At 36.1% G+C, this 23,358-nt stretch overlaps 1 protein-coding gene across 1 annotated transcript in view; it reads left to right on the forward strand.

Annotated features, from left to right (window-relative positions):
* Slc2a13 (solute carrier family 2 (facilitated glucose transporter), member 13) overlaps positions 1 to 23,358 on the forward strand; it is a 352,717-nt gene that overhangs the window by 158,603 nt on the left and 170,756 nt on the right. The window contains exon 6 of the mRNA XM_013033472.1: positions 15,557 to 15,665. Within this exon, the coding sequence (XP_012888926.1) occupies positions 15,557 to 15,665 (109 nt within the window). The remainder of the gene's footprint in view (positions 1 to 15,556; positions 15,666 to 23,358) is intronic.

Raw genomic sequence — 23,358 nt, forward strand, 5'->3', positions numbered from 1 at the left:
ATCTACCAATTTCTAGATCATTTAGATTTGTAGGCCTGTGTCTCTGAATTAAATAAAGACACATTTGTTTTAAATGTGTTTGTATGCTCAAGGATACCTCTATTTCCTTACCTAGGTGAAGAGATCAGAAAGTGTATTTAGGCATTGTTTTGTGAATACCCCTGTGTGTAATATGTACATGTATCTGTATATGTATAACTATATTTGTGTGTATATGTATATGCACACTCATGTATGTGTGTGCATGCATATACACATTTGATTTTAATAAAAAAGATTTTTAACATCAGCATTATGGGCAGGCAAGTCCTACTTCTCATAGGTGTTTTGTTCTAGGTTTTTATGTCCAAGTTTGGTTTTCATTAATTAATCATTTCTAAAAGTTCTTTGAGAGCTTCAATTTTCCTTTGTTTACCTTTTGAGATAGTATTTTTTGGGGATTTTGTTCCCTGATTAGTTTGTGTTTCAAGTGCAGTGATATATTATAGGCTTGTCTTCAGATCAAATACAGTTGTGATCCCGAAGGAAATGATTCTCTTCTGCTTCGAACTCTGAAATTACACTCTCCTGCAAAAGGTCACTGAAATTGTGAACTTTTTTTTTTTTTTTTTTTTTTTGTCAGTCATGGGACCTGAACTCTGGGCCTGGGTGCTGTCCCTCAGCTCTTCAGCTCAAGGCTAATGCTCTACCACTTGAGCCACCATGCCCTGGCCTTTTCTGCTTATGTGGTGCTGAGGAATTGAACCTAGGGCCTCATGCATGCAAGGCAAGCACTTTACCACTGAGCTACCTTTCCAACCCCATGGGAACTGTTTTTTATAAGGTCACCTATAACCCTGAACTTGTTCTTTACAACGCCGGCCTTTCACTAACATGTATCACAAGATATATAAAGTCAAAGTTTGTCAAAATTTATTTCTGAAATCATATATTTGTTTCTTAGTGACTATATCATAAAATAACTAAATTAGGTTTATTGTAGTTTTAATATATACATATTTTAATATCCTACAGTTGTACAAAGGAGTTGCCATTCAACAAACCTGTGTATAACTGCAATGCATAATGATCAGTGATACCTTTTATCATTCTCCCCTATATTGGTCATTCTAAAAGGTAATTTGAATCTATGTAGAGTTATCTCCTCCCCCTCTACCTTCCCAAGTTATCTTAATTTATACTTTGCATTTCTTTTATGGCCAGAGAAGTTGGGCATTTCTTCATGTGTCTATTGGCAATTCTTATTTCCTCTTCAGAGAAGTCTCTCTCTAAGTCTTTAGCCCACTTATTAATCAGGCAGTTTTTTTTCTTTGAGGATTTGTTGTTGGGGGAGTTAACTTTTTGAGTTCTAAGTATATTTTAGATATGAGGCCCTTGTCCATTGTATGGCTAGTATAGATCTTCATCCAATCCTTGGGCTTTCTATTGATCTTGTATATACAATGGAATTCTGTGCCTCCATCAGAAAGAATGGTACCATCCCATTTGTTAGGAAATGGAGACTTAGAAAAAATTATACTAAGTAAAGTGAGCCAGGCCCCAAGAAACATAGGTCCCATGGTTTCCCTTATTTGCAATAATTAGTATATGTCTAGGATAATCTTACCAGACAAGTAGAAAAGTTCAAAAGCTATGTACATGTGACCATAAAGATGGTGCTAAGCAAAATGAATTTGTGTCCCAACATAGGGACACAAAAGGTTTTTTCTATGTTGTTATTTTTAATGTACTTACAATGTACTATGTGATTTTTTTTTGTTTCTTTTGTATGTTCTTCCTCCATGGTATAACCTCTGTTTTCACTGTATTTGATTCTAGTGCCCTGCGTCTTGTATATACATTTTTCTTATTTGGACAGGGGAGGGAAATAATAAAATGCTGAAACAAGGATCCAGGTTGACCCATTGTAACAATGAGATGTACAAGACACTGTGTTGAAAATGAAGTTTACAGCTTCGGTGGGGGAGGAGGTGGGGAGGGAAAGGATGGTAGGGGAAAAACAAAGGAAGGGGTAACAATGCTTGAGGAAAAATACTCATTACCTTACTCATGTAACTTAATAAAATCAGCCTTTAACAGAAATGCTTAAAATTTTGTTTCAATAACATTGGCCAGCTCTTTTTTTTTTTTTTTGGTCAGATATGGGGCTTGAACTTTTGTCCTGAGCACTGTCCCAAGGGGCCTACCACGTGGGCCACAGCACCACTTCCGGTTTTCTAGTGGTTAATTGGAGATAAGAGTCTCACAGAAGCCGTGTGCTGGTGGCTCAAGCCTGTAATCCTAGCTACTCAGGAGGCTGAGATGTGAGGATGCCAGCCCAAGCAGGAAAGTCTGTGAGACTCTTATCTCCAATAAACCACTCAGAATACCAGAAGTAGTGCTGTGGCTCAAGTGGTAGAGCACTTGCCTTGAGCTGAAGAGCTGAAGGACAGCGCTCAGGCCCAGAGTTCAAGCCCCACGACCGACAAAAAAAAAAAAGTTTCACGGTCTTAACTGCCCAGGCTGGCTGTGAACCACAATCCTCAGATCTCAGCCTCTTGTGTAGCTAGGATTGAAGCCATGAGCCACAGGTGGCTGGCTTAGCCAACTCTTTATGGAAATCTAGTGGCATTCTAAATGAAAACAAATACACTAATTTATTAATGTTAACTTGATTTTCAGTGTTGATTTATATTAGATATTTATTTCATGAGGGAGAGTTTAGTTAATCAAGGGTTTCAGCCATAAAATTTTTTTAGGGTAAAGAAAAATGACAGGGATTGCCCTGATATCCAGTCATTATTACCATCCTTCTGAGTAAGTGAATTTGTGCTTATGCCAGTTAAATGAAATCTTCCTGCTATGTAAGTTTCATTGAATTTTAGGAATACTATGATCACATTTTGTTATTGGTGATTGTTTTCTGAAAATTTCTAAGACAAGAAAACTAAAGGGCTTATTTTGTATAGTTTTCTCTTACCATCTCCTCTCACCCAATCTGGATTTTGAGTCATACTTGCTATGTAGATCAAAGTCTGAAGAAGAAAGAGACATCCTTTACTAATGGATAGCAAGTTCAGTACCCACTCACAGCTTCATAGAAAGAGCTTTTTCCATGAAAGCCAGTGTATCATGGCAGATCTCCCTCTCTTCTGAAAAGGTTTATTTAATTGGGTATGATACAGGATATTTTGAGTTTGTCATGTAAGAAAGATGGATCAAAATCCACCCTTTATCTTGTGACTCCATAATCATCTGCACCAATCTTCTTGCTTAGTAGCCAAGTATACTTAATGGATCTCGCTCTTGTAGACTGCCTGTCCGATTCTTATTCTTGGGTTTTAGTGTAGCTAAACAAATGGAAGATATGGCTATTGTACTCTTCCTTTTCCAACAGTGTTCGTATTCTACCATACATGTCTCAACTTCTTACCCTTCTTATTTTTTGAATTTAATGTGTTTCTAAGGGAAAAATGAATGTATCAGACAAACATGCTCATATCAAATACACGCTCGTCATGTACTTTGGTATCCATGAACTCAATACTCTACTCCCATATCTTGAAGGACTTAGCATAATTCCTTTTAGAGAACCTCATTACTTCTTACACTGTATTTAATGACTAGCAATGATACATTCTAACATGTAGATGATGCTGTTCTTATTCCTGCTGCTGTGATGGAGCTGGTGATCCAATACAGAGCATCACACAGCAAAGGCACTTTAGCAGTGAGCTGCACTTCAAGCCCCAAACCATACTTTTTGTATTCTTTTTTCTTTCTTGTGTTGGAAGTCATTAGAAGAAGATGAGATGAGAATTGAGTTGGGAAAAGAACTGTTTTATAAATGAAGAATACATTTATGACCAATATCTGATTCTTTTTTTTACATCTTGTTTCTGCATATTTTTTGAAAAAAAATAGAGTTTTCTGAGGACCTTGCTATCAGAAAAAAATTCTTCTTCAAAGTGTAACTTTTTGAAACAATTCATATATTTATAGCAGAATGACTTGTGAATCTGGGCGACAGAAATATTTGCATATTCGACCCCACTAAAAGAAAATAGTACATTCTATTTATGCTAGTTGATTTTTTGTACCAGCCCCAGGACTTGAACTCAGGACCTGGGCAATGTCCTTCAGCTTTTTTGTTCAAGGCTGGCACTCTGTGGATTTAGCCACAGCTCTACTTCTCGTGGACTTTCCTGTCTGGGCTGGCTTTGAACTGTTTTCATCAGATTTCAGCCTCCTAAGTAGCTAGAATTATAGGCATGAGCCACTAGCACCTGACTTTATTGTATTTTTTAATTATATTTACTATGATTTTTGGTAGTTTTTGGTAGTTTTATCCCTGGTACCGATCACATGTAAAGCCAAATAAAGTATGATCATGATTAAGTTTTCACTTTAATTCTCAATGGTGTTTGTTAAATGCCATAAGGTTAAAAAAAAGGGATATGCTTGGTAATAGAATATTGTTCAAATATTTACACAAAATTCAGATATCCATATAGTTTTTTAACTGAGCTACTAATTATGTTTAGAAGCATAATTGGTATATCTCAAAAATATTGTGATCTAATAGAGATAGATACAAGACTACTCAATTTCTTGGGAGTTTACATGTGATTAAAATGAATGCAAGGGAACAATTCTGGTTTATCAGTGGTTGTAGGAATTGTCTGGTGGCATATTGGCTGGAATTGTGATTAATTAGAGAGCCTGTAGTACAGGTCTTATTGATTTATTCACCCAGTGCTTTGTAGTAATTGGGACAAGAACATTCTGTTCACTAAAAGTGAAAGAAATAGTGAGATAAGTTCCAAATCTAGTTATTTTTCCCGTTAATGAAGCTATTTGAAAATTGTTTGAGGAATCTTAAAAATGAAAGGCTGTTTATCAGCTTGCAGAGAAGGAAACCTATGTATTTTTTTTTTTTTTTGCCAGTCCTGGGGCCTGAACTCAGGGCCTGGACATTGTCCCTGAGCTCTTTTGTTCTAGGCTAGCACTCTACCACTTGAGCCACAGCTCCACTCCTGCCCTTTTCTGTTTATATGGTACTGAGGAATCTACCCCAGGGCTTCATGCACTCTACCATTAAACCATATTCCCAGCCTCGGCCTATGTAATTTTTTGAGACAGGTTCTCAGTACATATCCCACCATGCCCAGTTTAACCTCTGTGATTAATTGAAGATTGCTTTTATAAAACTATTTTATAGCCACCTTTGAAGACATTTTACTAGACAGATGACAATCAAATAATAACTTCAGTGTTTTATTGGGATATATTTAACATGCATTATGGCTTTTAGCCAGCAACATGCATGTTCCTATGAACTATAATTTATCATAAGTGTCTTGCTTGCTTGCTTGCTGTGTCTTGGTGTCTCTCAGATAGACACTAAGTAGCTAACTTGAATTCAACCTTAGGTCTCTCTGATTGGGAGAAATCATATCTTCCCACATTGTTTATCATGTAGCCTTTAGTAGATGCAAATCATACATATTTTTCCTAACATGTATATCCATTGAAAATTAGGTGGGTGTTGTTACCTATTCAGGTTTCATAAAATATTGAGAATGAAAACATAATGCCAGAGTATTAGCAATCAGAGAGCACCTAGCTTTTCACAGAAAATTAAATGTTCAAAATATAGTTATTTAAGAAAAGTATTCTTCAATTTCTTCAAAAAGATTTTCTGGGCAGTAATTTTGTGTGAGGGCAGTGTATACTCCTCCCCCTTAGGAACACACCATCCCTCTTCACGCCTCCCTCTACCTATGATCTTATGAAATTTGGGATTTTCTTATTTAAAACTTGCTCAGCTGATTGGAAGAGGTTTTTTTTGGGGGGGGGGTCCGGTCATGGGGCCTGAACTCTGGGCCTGGACGCTGTCCCTCAGCTCTTCAGCTCAAGGCTAGTGCTCTACCACTTGAACCACTTCCGGCTTTTTTCTTTTTGCTTATGTGGTGCTGAGGAATCGAACCCAGGGCCTCAGGCATGCAAGGCATGCGGTCTACCACTGAGCCACCTTCCCAGCCCCTGGAGGAATTTTATGACTGCTTCATTTATGCATATACCTTTGACAAAATAAATACCTTCAAATTTAGGAGCTTTGGGCAGTAACAATAATCTTTTTGAAAAACATTCTTACAATAGTATTGAGACCTGTCATCATCTATCCTTATAAACAGAAAAAATTGTCTTCATATTAACAACTTGCAAGAATAATGACTACGTTAACATAGTCCTTGTACACAAGCCATAATGTACCATGATCAGCTCAGAACCACACATCTGTAGACAACTAGCCCATCACAGCATCTTGGCAAATTGATTGTCTTGGAGGATTTCAGAATGTATTGGTATGACAGACTGTGAAGGAATGATTGGACCACATGGGGTTGAATTTATCAATAGCAGCAGTCCATTCTTCCAAACAGCACATGTGCCAAGCACCAGCTTGTAATCACAAACATCATCTGCTTCATATTGAAGAGGAAAACAGCATGGGTGTGTTCAGGATCTTAGTCGTGGTTTATAATTAATCACAACATTGTTTAGCAACTTGGAGTGCACTCAGATTACTTCATCCATGAGTTCTCCACCACCAGATTTGCTCTGGTATGTCTTCCTCCCTCCCTCCCTCATTTCCTCCCTTATATTCCTTATATTCATTGAGCCAATATTTATTTAATGCCTTCTATTTGCATGAACTTGGATTGAATAAAATGAAGGGAAAAAAAAGGACACCAACAAAATTCAATATAGAGGAGAGATCAGGTACATAGTCAACAAAACAAACTAGGAGTAAGAATATAGGAAATGTCCACCCACCCAAAACCTGAAGAATAGAATACCAGGCAGAAGGAACTTGAGAAGAGACAGAGTTGTAAAACATATGGCACTTCTTTGGGAAAAATACATCATCCAATGGTGAATGTAGCATTGCTTGCTTCAGGGAAATAGTGTGAAATAAATTTTGAAAGATAGGCTGGGGCAACAGGGTGTCCCTCATAAAATAGTCGTATCAAGGTCTGATTAAGAGCAGATAAGAGAAGTAGTTAGTGTTAGGTGTTCATAAGAAGGGGTTACAGCAATATGGAGAGATGCAGAGCAGTGATCAGAGATATAGGGATCATATATGAAGATTATTATTGAATAGATAATAGATCAGGATCATCATCATCTCTAACCCTCAGAGTGGGCAGCATTAGCACTAAATCCTTTTTACTGAAATGGAGGTGGAGCATAAAGGGGTTAGAATGAGCACTGTCTATGAATGCTGTGTACTGCTTTACTGTGGAGATAGACAAGCTCCCAGCCTCAGCAGCAGAGAGCTGGGAGGCTGAAAGAGTGCAGGTGCAGAGCACCTTTTGACATTTTGGGGAAGAAATTAGACACACACATTAGTTCTAATTAAAACTTCACGATTTATTAGGTACAGGAAAGTAGGAAAAGAAAAGAGTCAAAAGCTACAATTGAGTTACTTTTGAGATTTGATAATGCAGGGTAAGAACAAATCTGAGGTGAGAGTGATAGCTTTCATTTTGTGTGTATTTGATCTGCGGCCCTTGTGGGTTCTCCCTGAGCCTTAATGCCGTGATAATATACACATAGCTCTGAGAGCAATGAAGCCATGGCAATACAGCTTGTTTTATCTTCCTCATTTTCAATACTACTAGCTCCTCAAGGACAGGGCCACCTGTCCTTGTTTCTGTGAAATAGACTTAAAGGAGTAGACCTAAGGTAGGTTTTTCAGGTATGGTACATGGGCTAGGGAATACTCAGAGAGGCAGGAAAAATGTCAGAAAAGAATGGAAGCTCAAGGAATGTGTGACAAATTGAATAAAGTATGATAATCCAGGGGACAAGTAATACTGTAGCTCTTTTTTGAACAAGTAACATATTGTTTAACAAAATGAATTCAGGAAGGTTAACATGTTTTGTTAACATGGATGGGATTGGAAGAGATGGGTGAGAACAATGAGTGATATTGACCAAAATGCATTGTTATCATCAACTTACATGTTGGATTGAAATCCGTTTGTATAACTACTTAAAGATCATAAAAATTAAAACAGATTTTAAAAAGGCAAATTTAAAAAAAGGATGAAGCGAAAAAACAAGAAGTGTTGCTATGGCTCAAGTGGTAGAGCACTGGCCTTGAGCTGAAGAGCTCAGGGACAGTGCCCAGGCAGAGTCTGAGCCCCACAATCAACAAAAAAAAGAAGAAGAAAGAAAGGAAGGAAGGAAGGAAGGAAGGAAAAACAATACATATGCAGTCTTACATGGTAAGACTTAGAATAACAAATAAAAAAAGGTTCAGAGAGCTGATGAGCTATTGAGATGTTAGATAATCCTCTGAGATTTGAATAGATGTTTAATACTCAGCTATAATGATAAGGTAATTTAAAAATATGCTGAGTAATAGCTGGATACCAGGATTTAAAAGGAAGACTGTCATGTGCCTATTGATTCTTTTTAAAAATTTTATTTATGGGGCTGGGAAGGTGGCTCAGTGGTAGAGTGCTTGCCTTGCATGCATGAGGCCCTGGATTCGATTCCTCAGTACCACATAAGCAGAAAAAGCTAGAAGTGGCACTGTGGCTCAAGTGGTAGGGCGCTAGCCTTGAGCTGAAGCACTGGGGGACAGCGCCCAGGCCCAGAGTTTAGTCCCCATGACCGACAGAAAAAAATTTATTTGTTTATATTAAAAGAGACTATCCAAAAACTCACAGTGCAAAATATAGACCCAAAGGCACCTACCCTTCTATCTTTTAAAATGTATTTATTGTAACAGTGATATACAGAGTACATTTCTTTTTTAATAATGTCACTCCTTCCCTCACTGTCTCCCAGTTTTTCCCTCTCATCCCCACCCACAAGTTATACAGCTCATTTTCAATGTAGTGTCCAGTGAGTATCACTGCTGCATTTGTTTACCCTTTGTCCCACCATTTCTGAAGAAATAAATAAGGCAAAGGAAATGAAAACAAAAACAGAAACAAAGGAAAAAGTCCCACTTGTTTCCATTTCCTGGAGTTTATTTCAGTGAATATTATTTTATATGGTCAGATGTACTTAGCTCTTGTGCTTTAGTGATCTTCTTCTAAGAATACCTTCCTTTGGGCTCTGTGTGAATGCCTAGAGACATGTATAACTTATTATGTCCCAGTGTATTTTTCCCAATTGTAAATTTATCATCACGTTCTAGTTAACCACAAATGAGGGAAACCATGCAGCCTGTGTTTCTTTGGATCTGGTTTACTTTGCTCAATATATATTTTCCAAGTCTTTCCATTTCCTGACAAATGATACAATATCATTCTTTTTGGTGGATATGTAGAATTCCATTGTATACATATATATATATATATATATATATATATATATAATGCATTTTCTTTTTTAATTTAATTTAATTGTAAGGGTGATCTACAGAGCAATTAACAGTTACATAAGTAAGGTAATGAGTACAATTTTTGTCAAATATTGTTACCCTCTCTCTTGTTTTCTCCCACTTTCCCTCCCCCTACTGTACCTCCTCCAAGTTGTAAAGTTCATTTCCAACATATTGTCTTGTGAGTATCACTGTTATATTCATTTGTGCATTGTCTCACTATTTTGTTTCTCCTCTTTCCTTCCTCAAATCAGATAAATGTATATGTAAGACACAGGGTACCAAAATAAAAAACAGTGACAGCAGGGGATAAACCAAAGAGGGGGAAAAAGTGAAAGAAAAAAATAATTTCACAAAGTACATTTTAAAAAACCTTGTTTTCATCTTGGAGTTCATTTTGATGAGCATCATTTTATATGGTCATATGTACATAGCTCTTGAGCTATTGTGATCCTCTGCAAGGACTATCCTAGACATATACTAGCTAATTATTATAAAGGAAGGAAAGTATGGAGCCTATGTTTCTTTGGGTCTGGCTTACTTCACTTAATATGATTTTTTCCAAGACTTTCTGTTTCCTTAGAAATGGGGCAATGTCATTTTTTCTGATGGATGCATAGAATTCTATTGTGTATATATACCACATTTTCTTGATCCATTCATCTACTGAGGGGCATCTGTGTTGGCTCCATATCTTAGCTATGGTAAACAATTCTGCAATGAACATGGTTGTGCTGGTAGCTATACAGTGTGGCATTGTTTGTGGCCTATTGGATGAATGTCTTTTGAGGAACCTCCATACTGCTTACCATAGAGGTTGAACATATTTACAGTTTACATTCCTATCAACAGTGTAGTAAGAGTTCCTTCAACCCTCTAGCATTTTTTGAAAACTCATGTTTTTAATCTTTGTAAAGCCTATTGATGTTTTGATGTCACTATGGCCTTGCCTTCTGTGTTTCTGAAGGCCTACAGGATGTGAGAATGGCCTCTATTAGCTGCCTTCCAAAGGGATCATGATGTTGAAGAAACCTTGCTGAGCTTTATTGCAGGCCAGTCTAAGGGCTCTAAATTGGAGAGTGGGGAGAATAATGTTTGAAGCTGAGCAGTGATTACAGGTTCCCAAGAAGACACTTGCTTTTCTGCTGGGGAAATCTATACTTGAAGATATCTATACTTGTAAGGAAGAATTTACTCTGCAAATCCTCCAGTTTTCACTTTCTAATTTATTAATCACAAAATGTTCTTCTTTTATTTTTTGCATTGTGTGTGAGAGAGAGAGAGAAAGAAAGAGAAGGGGGAAGAGGGAGAAGGAGCTTCTTTGTAAAGATGAGGTTTCCCTAACTTTTCCCCTGTCTGGCCTTAAACAACAATCCTCCCAGTTTTTCCCTCCAGTGTAGATGAGATTATAGCTTTAGCCTGTCACATGTTTTTGTTGTTGTTGGTTTGTTTTAGATTAGTGTTGAGGTTATTATATAAAATTTACTCTGTTGTACTTTTACCTCCATTTCATAAATTTTTAAATGCTGTATTTCCATTTATTCTCTTATTTTTTTCTAATTTCCATTATTTCTTAGATCCTTAGGAATGTTCTATCTGATTCCAGTCTAGGCATTTTGGAGTTATTTTTTAGTTGTTGGTTCCAGTGTAAATGTCATTGTTTCTTTTTGAGTCCTGTACTTACTGCTCACATAGTCCAGGCTGATCCTTCTGCCTCAATCTCTTGTGTGCTGGAATTCCCAATTGCAGGCATGCACTACCAAGCCCAGAAAGGAAAAATGTTGTCTGTGTGTTTTTTAATTCTTTTAAACTGAGACACGTTTTAGATCCTTGACTATATTTAGCTTGGGTAAATATTCTAAGACATTGATTGTACATTTATTCTTGAAGAATGTGCATCCAATACTTTTCTAGTGCAGTACAGTTTAGAAGTCAATTACCCGGCCACAGTTGTTGACACTGTTGTTGAAGTTTCTGATCTATGTCAGTTTCTGGACTATTTGTACTATCAATTGTTGGGTGATGAAACAGCAGGGTGTAATTGTGGGTCTTTCTGTTTCCCCTAGGAATTTTGTCTGGGTTTAAGTATTTTCAAACTCTTAATATGCACATAAACAGTTAGGATTGTCATGTTCTCTTGAAGAACTGATTATCATTACAAATTGTGTTATTCCCTTTTTCAAGCCTGACAATATTTCAGTGTATGTTGGATGTTACACATTTTATCTTATTATTAAGCTTTGTTCTGGCATGTATCTTAGTCACTTGGAAGCAGGTGAGGCTTGCTTTCTAGTTATTTTCAACACTGCCTAAACAGTGTTTAATCTACAACTAAATCTGCATGATTGCTAAGGTGAATTCCTTCTGGATACTCTTTCTTTATGCTCCCAGGTTATCACTTTGGTGGTGCAACAGGCACTGTCTCAGCCCTGGGTAAATTCCTGCAATGGTTTTCCTAGCTCTGTTCTGTGGCTCTTTCCACTGTTTGGGTAGATTCTACTGAGTAGTGCTCATGAGAATACTCAAAGGAATCTCTTTTCTGAAGAGTCCCAGTCTTTCTCTCTGAATCTCAGTTTTCCTTATTCCTCTTTCTGTGTCCAATCTTAGCTGTACCTTTCCAACTCAAGACTACTAGATCAGGTCAGTCTACCTCTCTTCCTTGTCTGCAGCCTAGAATATCTTTTTTATTAAACTAAATGTGTTTCTTAGCAGTGACGTGGGAGAAAATGAGAGAGGGAGTAATACCATTCAAAAGGAAATGTACTCATTACCTTCTTATGTAACTGTAACCCCTCTGTACATCACCATTACAATAAATTTTTTAATATGTTTCTTGCATCTCAAGGCTCACTGCTCATGCTTGTTATCCAGACTAATAAGAAGTATTGTTTCACATAATTTTTCTGTTTTTCTTGTTGCGGTTACTGGGGTTTGAACTCAGATCTTGAGTTCTTCTTTGGCTTTTTTGCTCAAGCCTACCCCTCTACCACTTGAGCTGCATCTCCACTTCTGGCTTTTTGCCCATTAATTGGGCATATGTGTCTCACAATCTTTCCTGCCTGGGCTGGCTTTGAGTCATGATCCTTAGATCTCACCCTCCTGATTTACTGGCATAAGCATCAGAGCCTGGCTTCTAGTGCATTTTAAGAGCCTTCTTGAAAAGCCTTTGGGAAGCCAGCTCACATTAGTCCTGGAAGAGTGCCTGTAGGAACCTCTCCTCCTTCCCCCACCAAGAAAGTGACTAAATGACTGAGTAGCACAGGGTGTTGAGAATGAAGGGAAGGACTCCACACTGATGTTCTGATTCCATTGCTTTACTGTAGGTGACATTTGAGATGTTTAACTTCTAATTTAGGTTGGTTGGAGAGTTTGGTTTTTTATTGTGTGGACAAAAATTCCTATGTTTCAAAGACACAGATGTTTTAAAAAAATTTAAGGTGAAGTTTTCATATATATATATATATATATATATATATATATAAACAATTTTAAATTGCAACAGCAAAAGAAACTAAGTAGAGCTTGACATTTAAATTTTTCCTTACAAATTAACATTCAGACAATTAATACATCTGATTTTTCCTTGTTCCTTTTAGCGTCTGTGATATAAAGATTAATGATAGTTTTTATTTTTAAGTCAACTTTCCTGTCTTATAAAGCAAGGCTTATGACTTTAAGGAAAAGAATTAAAAAATGTTTATACATAATCAGATGTGCAACTGCTTTGAATAAAATTTTCCTTTAAAATTCTAGTCTATTAAAATAAGTCACATTGTTTACTGTTATAAATTAGTCCAAACCAAAAGAAAAAATCCAGGGTTTTAAAAAATTAGAAAGTAGATATGCAATAGTTCTTCATAATAAAGCAACTCAGATTTTGAACCTAATTTGTCATAATTTTATCTTTGTTTTTCTGCCCTCCAAAATCCCTATGACTTTATCTTTTAATTATCTGATGAAACAATTCAGTGGTGAAAGTAGATGCAGCTCTCTAAAGATTATAATAGATTTCTTGCAGAATGAAAAGGCCAGTTTCTCATCTATAGAGGTTATTAGTTGTTGGTTTAGTTATCATTTAAAAATATCTTCCATGGTACACAAGGTAAAAGATTTTCTATATTATCTCTATCTATGTATCCATCTATCTAAAACTAAATATGTGTGTGTGTGTGTGTGTGTGTGTGTGTATGTGTGTGTGTGTGTACATACATACCAGGCTTTGAACTCAGCTTTGTGCTCTTGTAAAATTTCTTGCTTACAGCTGGTACCCTACTACTTGAGGTTTTGCCTCCAGTCCAACATGCTGATAGTTAATTGGAGGTGGAATCTTGAGCACTTTTCTGCCCAGGCTGTCTGTGAACTATAATCCTCTAGATCCCAGTCTCTCGAGTAACTTTTATTATAAGCTTGATCCACTAGCTCACAGCAGTATTTTTATTTGAAAGTTTTTGGTTTCTTGGATCAGGCAGAAGTTTGCATGATTCTGTGTGCATTCCTTCTAATGTGGCTTATTAGGAAGTACCTGGATTCGTACATGAGCCTGCTCTTTCAGGCAACTGTTTCTGTTACAGTTAAGCATCGTTATAGGAAAGCCATCAGCTTATTCCTGTCTCATACAACCTTTCTGATTATTTGCCTTTATGGGGCTTACATGAATCTAGGGCAATTTAATACTTATGGTATTCTCAACTTTCTTTCTGATTCTGTTGTCATTTTACTTAGTTTTGAATGGCCAAAAATGATTCTCTAATTTGTGGTCTGTCTTGTCATTTGGAGATGAAAATATTTAGTCAAGCTTGTGATTGTAGTAACAACCATTAAGAGACAATATTCTCAGTTTTATAATGTTCAGTTCTAATGAATTCTCAGGCTTGGCATTCAGTACTAACATTTTTCGCTGAGACAACAATCTATTCTGTTACATTTTTGTGAACCACAATATTAGATTTGCAGAAAGATTCTGAAATAGTGTAACTTTTTTGAATTGCAATTTTTTTGACTTAGGTTGGAGAAACAATGCACTGTCCCCAGGAAAAAAATGCATCTTATCAATTGGCATTGTGGTGATCATGGGCCATTTTCCCTAATAACAGAGATACTTTAGATTCTAGGAGTGGACCACAGCCCCACAGAGACACCAGATAAAATGTTATTAGATCTAAACAGGCACTGTATGTGGACCCTTCTAAGAATACAAGGACCACTTAAATACCTATGCTTCTACAGTGGGCATTAGCTAGATTAGTCATCCTATTGGAAGTGTTGGTGATACAAATGTATAGCACTCTAGAATTGCTACAGATTCATAACTCTCCAGAAGTGCTCCAGATCCACAGCTCTCCAAAACTGCTTCAGATTCATAATATACCAGAATGAAGTATCACCATCAGTATTCCAGAACAGACCCAGACCCACACTGCTCCAGAATGGATCCAAACGCACAGCATTTCAGAACTGATCCAGTCTGACATAATGACCAAGAGATCTGTGCCATTTTGAAAACCATGGGTACTTTAAAATGATCACTGAATGCCTCTTAGGGAAGTATTCAAAATCTAAACATGTCCATATGTGTATGTAGACACAAAATAAATATTCTTTTTTTCTTATTACTTCATCTTAGTAACTTTTACAAATAATAACCACCACGATTATAACAACAGCTAATATTGAGTCCAAATTCCTTAATGTTAATTAAATAGGATGGAATGAATTTTATTTCCTGTTTTGTTTGTAATACATGCTATTCTTCTGGTTGATTGAAGCAATTCTGCCAATGGCTTTCTAAGTGGTCCCACATGGATAGATTTGAAATAATATGTAATTGCCAACACAGAGGAAGAACGAAAGGAATAATTAATAAATGAAGCTAGAAGGGCTTTAAGGAAGAACGATTTTTAAAAAAAGTTTTGGCTAGGTAGGTCTTCCTTGTACCCATAAACTATTTTAACTTGAATTCTCTCAAGTTGCTATTACAGCGTTTTAAACAAAAAAAAGTTTGTTTTAGAAAATATACATTGCACCTAGGTTTCAATAAAAAGTATATTGTTCTATTGTAAAATGCTCAGTAAGGTTGATTTCACAGACTTGGAGAAATTTATCCTAATGGGAATAATTACTATGAAAGCTAAAAAATAATAGATGTCTTTTTTTTTCTTTCTTTTAAAAAAGCTGGACCTGTGATCTGCAGAATGCTGAGCTATCCCCCAACTCGCCGAGCTTTAATTGTGGGTTGTGGCCTTCAAATGTTCCAACAGCTCTCAGGCATTAACACCATCATGTATGTATTTCTTTCTGGCCTTTTATCGAAAATATTTTAAAAGGATTATTTTACATGGAGAAAACAATAGGAATCTTAGTGATTTGTTATTGTTGAATGATTAGAAGTCTTCTTCGGTGATACACCCCAGGATGTTTAAAATCCTATTGTTTGTAACTGAGGAAGAGTAATTTATTGCATTGGTTAGATTGTTGGTTTTGTTTGAAATAATTTGTCTTATTTCATCCAGTACTTCTGTATATTATGAACTAATATGTCGTTTTTATAAACCATCTCTCAGTAGTGGTTAGAAGGAAGTCATTGGGCATTGTCAGAAATTATGGCAATCTGGTAGAAGGGATGGAGAAGACAAAAATAGTCTGGTACTTCCTAGTTTCCAGAGTAACCATGAAAGTTTTGTCTGTAATGAGGGTAGAGTATAATTGTGCTTTGTTCACTTAAAGTAAGCCTATTTTGTACTAGACACACAATAACTAGGATAGAATGTAGACCTGGTCTCTGGTCTTAACATCTATAGGTCCTGAGAGGAAACACATTATATAAACTCAGTTAAATATAGAATTTAAAATTGTGAGATCAGTCTACAGGACCTCTGTATCCCTACAGAGTAGACTTAAGATCCTAGATAAAAGAAGGCAGAGTAGAGGTTATTAGATTTTGTTTTCTTTCCTTTTTTTTCCTCTCCTCAAGTTATTGTTTTTTCCTCCTCTGCCTCTGTAACCAGAAGAGAGTTGCCGGATTTCATTGTTACTTTATTTCATTTTATTTTCTTCACTGATACTTTAATTTAAAATTTTACTTTATTATCTTTAGTTATACAAATGGGTTTCTATTCAACATAACTATGAGTACAGTACATCTAGATCAGTGTCATCCCTTCCATAGTTCTCCCTGGATGAAAAGCAAAGCCTTCTTGTTGTTTAAAATTACTCATAAGAACAATAGAAAGTATATAAAGTTAAAATTTTTCTGGCAAGCCATTTGTATTTGGGATTTCTGACGTTTTCCTTCCAAAATAACTCTATATCGTTAAGTAGTGATCATTTGAGAATAATAATTGGTGGAAATATTTATTACAAAATAAAGATTAGAATCCAATGTCCCATTAGATTATGTCAAGATTTATTAAGGCTTTAACAAGAATGTCAGACCATAATTTCCTAGACTGTATTTTTTAATATTTTTCCCTACTCCTGCTTCTGTTACTACTTTTTTCCTTGCCTTTCTGAGTTATATGACGTCCCAACTTCTGGCATAATGCCAGGCATGTTGTTTTGTTTTCTTAGTGCGACATATCAGGTTCTGTTCTGAGATGTCACACCCTCCCTCACTGTAGTAACAATATAGATATATAGCAGAGCCAGTACTGACTTTTCAAATGATTCCAGGCAGTCATAACCTAATATCAATATTCCAGCTGATCAGCCTGATATGTGTTCTATTTCTGTAAGTACTTAGACATAATTGTTCTACCCTTTTTATTTGAGTATAGACAGTTGAAGCATTTCCAAGTTAAACTACTTAAAACTTACAAGCTTTTAAACATGTAAGTATAGAAAGGGGCTAAGGATGTGGTCAAATTGTAGAGCTTCTGTCTAGTAAGCTTGAAGCCCCAAGTTCAAGTACTGTCCCTACAACAGATAGGAATGAAGAATTTCATAATCTTCTTAAATAGGGATCACAAACAGAGCTAACTCTTGTTGCTATTATGTTCCAAGTTGAAATTATCATCATAGTCAATTTGTGATATCCAGTATAAATTATGATAAGAGGTTTTTCAGTATTTAATGATACTCACTAAATACTAGTAGTTAACAAATTTCTCTATATCTAGAAACTTTTCACAGAGATCAAGGGATTCAAGAATCCTAATATTCCTTAAGATTTGTGGTAGCCAGTAATAAGCTTTGTTCCTCCTAAGCTTCATGTGTTGTTTGTAATATTGTGATAGAGTGTTTGCTTGCTACTGAGTTTTAATGCTGTAAAATAGAAATAATAAAATAAATTATGGTTGAGCATACACTGTGTATGAGATGCAAATATCAGGTCAGTCACCTGAATATGTTATTTGATGTGATGTTAGTGTCCAGAAGTTAGGGAGTTAGAAATGCAAATAGTATGATTACTGGGCCAAAAAAAAAAACCTGTGGGTGATTCAGAGTACATAATTTCAAACAGAATATAAAACCTCAATGTCATCATGAGAGATCATACTACTGCTTATGAAAAGACAGGAAATGACTCGTATGGGACTTTCATATGGTAGATATCTTGTCCCTCTTGCTCTAGTCTCCATGTGTGCTTTTTGCTCATTTATGCTTAGGATTTAGTATACACTATCAGAAATTTTATTTCTAGTTTAAACGAATCTCTGTATTGGACCTTAAATTTTATAGGTTGTGATTGGAAATGTTACTGTTTTTCTTAATTTTAAGAGTATAGTTTTGTTAATTTATGATTCTATTTTTATGCTTATTTCATCATTATAACACTATAAAATGTTCTAGCTTTTTCCTTTTTAATCTGAAATCAAGTAGATAGTGCTCTTTATAAGTTGAAATATACAAATTTCACTCTAAAGTCTTTGTACTGAAATAATTTTAAAATAATTTTATTACTATTACATCTTATTATTTAAAATGTTAATATTAAAATAATATTTAAATTCTATTTCTCACCAAGAAAAGTTCATAAAACGATCATATGGAAAATATTAGATAATTCACCCTCATAGTTATATATATATATCCTAATAACCTTTTAATATCCTATCAAAATCAAGGAATTATATACCTTTTTGAAATAAGTTTCCTGTTTCATCACTTTGTGTTTTCCTGCATGTATCTGTATGTTAGTTTAAATATCTCCTGAGTAACTTAATTCTTGATATGTCAACCTAGACTTTTCTCATCTGCATTTTGAACAGAGAATTTCTAAGTTCTAACAAAAATTACATACTGTGCCAGGAATAGTGGTTTATACCTATAATCTCAGCTACTTGGGAGGTAGAGGCAGGTAGAGCCTTGCATAAGCAGAAAGGTGGTGGCAAAATGCTATCTCAAAAAATAAAATCCAAAAGGTTTAAGGGTTGTAACTCAAGTGATCAGTTAGAACAGTTGTTTAGTATACACAAGGCCATGGGCTTAGTCCTTTGCACTGAATAAAACATATACAGAAGCTACACTTAACTTTGAGGAGAACCAGTTTTCTAATATCCCTGTGATTGCTTAGTAACTTCAAGTATGCGGCTGAATAGATTAATAGATTATTCTCCTCTGGTCACAGAGGAGTAAATCAGATGGAATACCAGCTCTCCAACTATAAAAGATCTGGTATGGCTGCACTAATAACTGTCACATGTGTCAGAGTAAAGGGAGGAATGCTGAGATGATGTTTAATGTAATGAAAACTCCCAAGGAACTTTTACTGTGGCCTATTCTGAAATCTAGTTATAGTAGTAGTAATTTTCTATGTAAGAAAATTTATCTATGATTGCAGTAAATGGAGGTTTCCTACATTATCCTAACCATGACCAATATCTATAAGTTCATGTGTGTGAGAGAGGGAAATAAGACAAGATGGAAAAGCGGTGATATCTCCAGTCCTATGTGGATTTATTAGCATCTTGGTATCTTGGTTTGTACACATGTGTAATACTGGGGTTTGAACTCAGAATATTACACTTTCTATGCAGGCATTATAAAGGCATTACCTATGCCTTTAACTCTTTTTTGCTGTAGTTATTTATTCAGGTAGAGTCTTACATTTTTGCCTCAGCCAACTTCAGATCAAGATTCTCCTACCCATGTCTCTCCTACCCTGGGGTCACAGTTGTATACCACTAGACACATCCCTAGTGTCTTGCTTCCTTTAAAATACACACACACACACACACACACACATACTCACACACACGCACATGTTCTAATAAATATATAATGAATCCATCTTGGAAAGGTGGAAAATAGGGTTGTTTTGCCTGGAAATATTAAGTAGTTATGACTAAAGGAGAATACACTTAGGAATAGAACCCAAAGGCATAATAACATCTCTGAACATTTAAAATACTATTTATCAAAATGAATTCTAGGAAGAGGAAACATGGTTTTTATTGGTGTTGTTGGTGGTGTTTGTTTTTGTTTTGTTCTTTTATCTGTCTTTTAGGGAGCAGTAAAGGAAGGCACAAAAAAATGGAGGGAGGAAGGGTGAACAAATGTAGTGATGGTATTCAGCAGATACTATGGAAAATGAACTATGAAGTTGTAGGTAGGGAGAGAAGGGGAAAACTGGGGGAAAATGAAGGAAGGGGTAAGTAACATTGTCTAAAAAGAAATGTACTTATTACCTGACTTAGGAAATGATTACTACTCTGTACAACACCTTAATAATAAAATTACATTAAAAAGACAAAGTAGTTAAATGAATTACTCTAAGGCCACACAACAAAAAAACAGTAAAGAGAGGGTGATCCAGAATTTTATGCTTTGAATCTGCTTCAAAGAAGCCTGTGAAAGAATACTCTGGCTCTAGGCACTCAGTCTTCTACTTTGTTTTTCTTCACCTGTGCTGACATCCTGATATAGTTAACAACAGAGTTTTCATGAACCAGGCCTAGAATGCCAACCAGCTACTGGCTGCTGTTCTCCCAGAAATGTAACACATACCTAGGTAGACAAAGTCCAACCTAGGCAGCTAGTTATAGCTGGGCTCAGTCTTCTTCTTTTAAGTCACTCTTCTTTCAGAGTAATGATGCCAGCTTCATCTCTTCTTACCACTTCCTCCCTCCCCTCCCCCACATCTTTAAAAAAAGAAACTAAGTCAAAGTAAGAATGGAGAACAGACAGTGGCTGTGATAGTATCCATGCAGATCATTGTTTCCACAGCTGCCCCACTTGCATACAGGAAACTTCTTTCTTTGAATCTACAAGAGAGAGCAAAGGCATCTAGAAAATACCTCTTATAAATAGCGATATTATAGCAATATTTATTGAGCATTCAATACCAGTTGCTGGCACTTGACAAGCACAGGCAGCTTGGCTACATAAAGAATTCACTATGTGAGAACAACAAAGGAAGGGGTTACAACAGTTGGCAAGAAATGTACTCATTACTTTACTCATGTAACTGTAATCCCTCTCTACATCTTTACAATAAAATACAATTTAAAATAAAGAATTAATTATGTGAATTCTAGCAAGAAGACCCTGCCTTGAATGAATGGATGAATAAATGATGCTACTCTTGTTTATGTAGTATCTTAATAAATTTGCACAGATAAAGGAAGAAGTAGGAGAAAACAGCAGTGCTCTCAACTGTATGCTTGTTATGTCATAACCAATATTTTTCTGCTTCACATATATATATATATATATGCTGTCATGATTTTTAAGTATATACTTACATATATAATATGAGATGTGTTAGAGATGGTACTTTAAATCAAGCATGAAATTCATAGTTCTATATATACTTGAGACATAGTCTACAGCTAATTGTGTACAATTTTTTAGTGCATCTGTGTTTTGACTGCTACCTGGCACATGAGATCAGGTGTATAGTTGTCTATTTGTGGTGAACATGTTGGCCCTCAGAAAGTTTCTGATTTTGGAGCAATTCATTGTAGTTTTTTAAAGTTTTTTTAAGTAAGAGTAGTATAGCTTGCTGGGCGCTTGTCAGTAATCCTAACTACTCAGGAGGCTGAGATCCGAGGAACAACCTTAGAAGCCAGCCTGGGAAAACAAATCTGTGAGACTATTATCTCCATTTAGCCAGCAAAAAGCCAGAAATGGAATTGTGGCTTAAATGACAGAATGCCAGCTGTGAGTCAGAAAAGGTTAGATCTTGAGTTCCAGCCTCAGCGCGCGCGCGCGCACACACACACACACACACACACACACACACACAGCATCCTTCTTAAGAATTATAAAGTTCATCAAATTTTTAAGTATTCTCATACCTAGTTGAGCCTGTGTGTGTGTGTGTGTGTGTGTGTGTGTGTGTGCGCGCGCGCGTGTGTACATGCACATGTGTGGTGGTCCTGGGACTGGAGCTCAGGGCCTGGGAACAGCCCTGAGCTTCTTTTGCTCAAGGCTAGTGCTTTACCACTTTGAGCCAAAGTTCCACTACTAGCAATTTGGTAGTTTTTATCGGAGATAAGAATCTCGTGGATATTCCTGCCCAGGCTGGCTTCAAACTGCTAACCTTAGATCTCAGCCTATTGAGTAGTTAGGATTATAAGCTTGAGCCACTGGCACTCAGTTACAAGTCGTTTTTTAAATAACCTTGATCTAGACTTCCTAGCCAAGCCAGTCTGATACTTGAATGAGTCATTTATGTTGTTAATCCTATTTAATTAATTTAATTTTCTAAGTACAGTATTTCTGGATCTGTTCCATTCGCTTATTTTATCATCAACAATTTCTCTTAGTACAAAAAAATTACCACACAATCAGGAAGCAAGGCACTTGCAGTCATGGCCAGATGGCAGGAATTGTAGAGAAAAATAATGGTGACAGGAAATAAGAAAAAAGAGTGAGTTTAAAAGTTCTCAAGTCTGAACTGGGCCTGAAGTTGTGATCCCTCTGTGATTCTCATCAGGTGTTGTCAGTGGAACCCAGCACCTCACCACAGTGATGCATTCCTCTCTTGAGCTCCTCAGTAGGACTCTAGTCAAAGAATTTATTGAAAGACAAAATTCTTAGCTTCCTTGATTATTTCAAGATGAGTATTTTTATCCTGTGTTCATTGGATGAAAGTTTTTGTGTAAGTGGGAATATGTTAGGATTCACTCTTTTGAAAGATTAGTATAATATAATTTGATGAATATTAACCTCTAACAGTCAGGAAGATTGCTTTCAAGTCCATCTCCAGCATGGAATTTTGGACATGCAGTTAATTGACTTTAGTCAAATGACCTACAGAGTAAAGTAGATGAAATTTTAATGTATGTTTGAATGAGAAAAATAAATGAGTTCCAAGTCAAAGCCAAAACACTTGAAATAGTAATACTTTCAACCTTTCTTTGATGCAAAATTGCAATATTGCAGATAATTCATTCTCATCTTAAAAGAAATGGTTTTTGTTTATTGTAATTTTCAATTTATTGAATGGTTACAGCACAATGGTCATTGTCCTAGGTCCTTAGTTTCATATATATGTAGACCAGATATTTATTTCCCAAGACTACTTATGGTTCATAATACCTCTTCATCCAAATATTCTAGGACCTTTCACCTGAGGTGATTAAACTTTCCTTGTTTCCATAGTGTTGAAGATGGGCTCAGCCCTGTGAACTTCACATCAAGACTCTGAAAAGAATGACTTTGTAGTGGAACAATTAGAATGTTCCCAGTCATTTTTTATTTCCCTATGCACATGTTGTGCACCCATCTTAGTTTAGGTTCCTTCAAAAACAGAATCTAAAACAGGTCTGAGCAAATACAGTGTTTTGGAGTAATACCAAGAAGCACCAGGAAGGGACTAAGAAATGTAGGATAGGGAAGGAAGAAAAGGGAATAATTTTATCCTTTGGTTAGCAGATTATCTCAGTAAGTAACTTAAGTGCTGCCAATTGCTCCAGGATTTCTTGAGCAATCTCTCATACTTACAGTGTTCTCAAGCAGGTAAGTAGAGGGTCAAGGGAGTTGAACTAGAAACTGTTGAATTCTGTCAAAAATTTTCACTGCAGCGCAAT

This window comes from Dipodomys ordii, unplaced genomic scaffold, assembly GCF_000151885.1.
Source record: "Dipodomys ordii isolate 6190 unplaced genomic scaffold, Dord_2.0 Scaffold170, whole genome shotgun sequence".
In the NCBI taxonomy this organism is placed as follows: Eukaryota; Metazoa; Chordata; class Mammalia; order Rodentia; family Heteromyidae; genus Dipodomys; species Dipodomys ordii.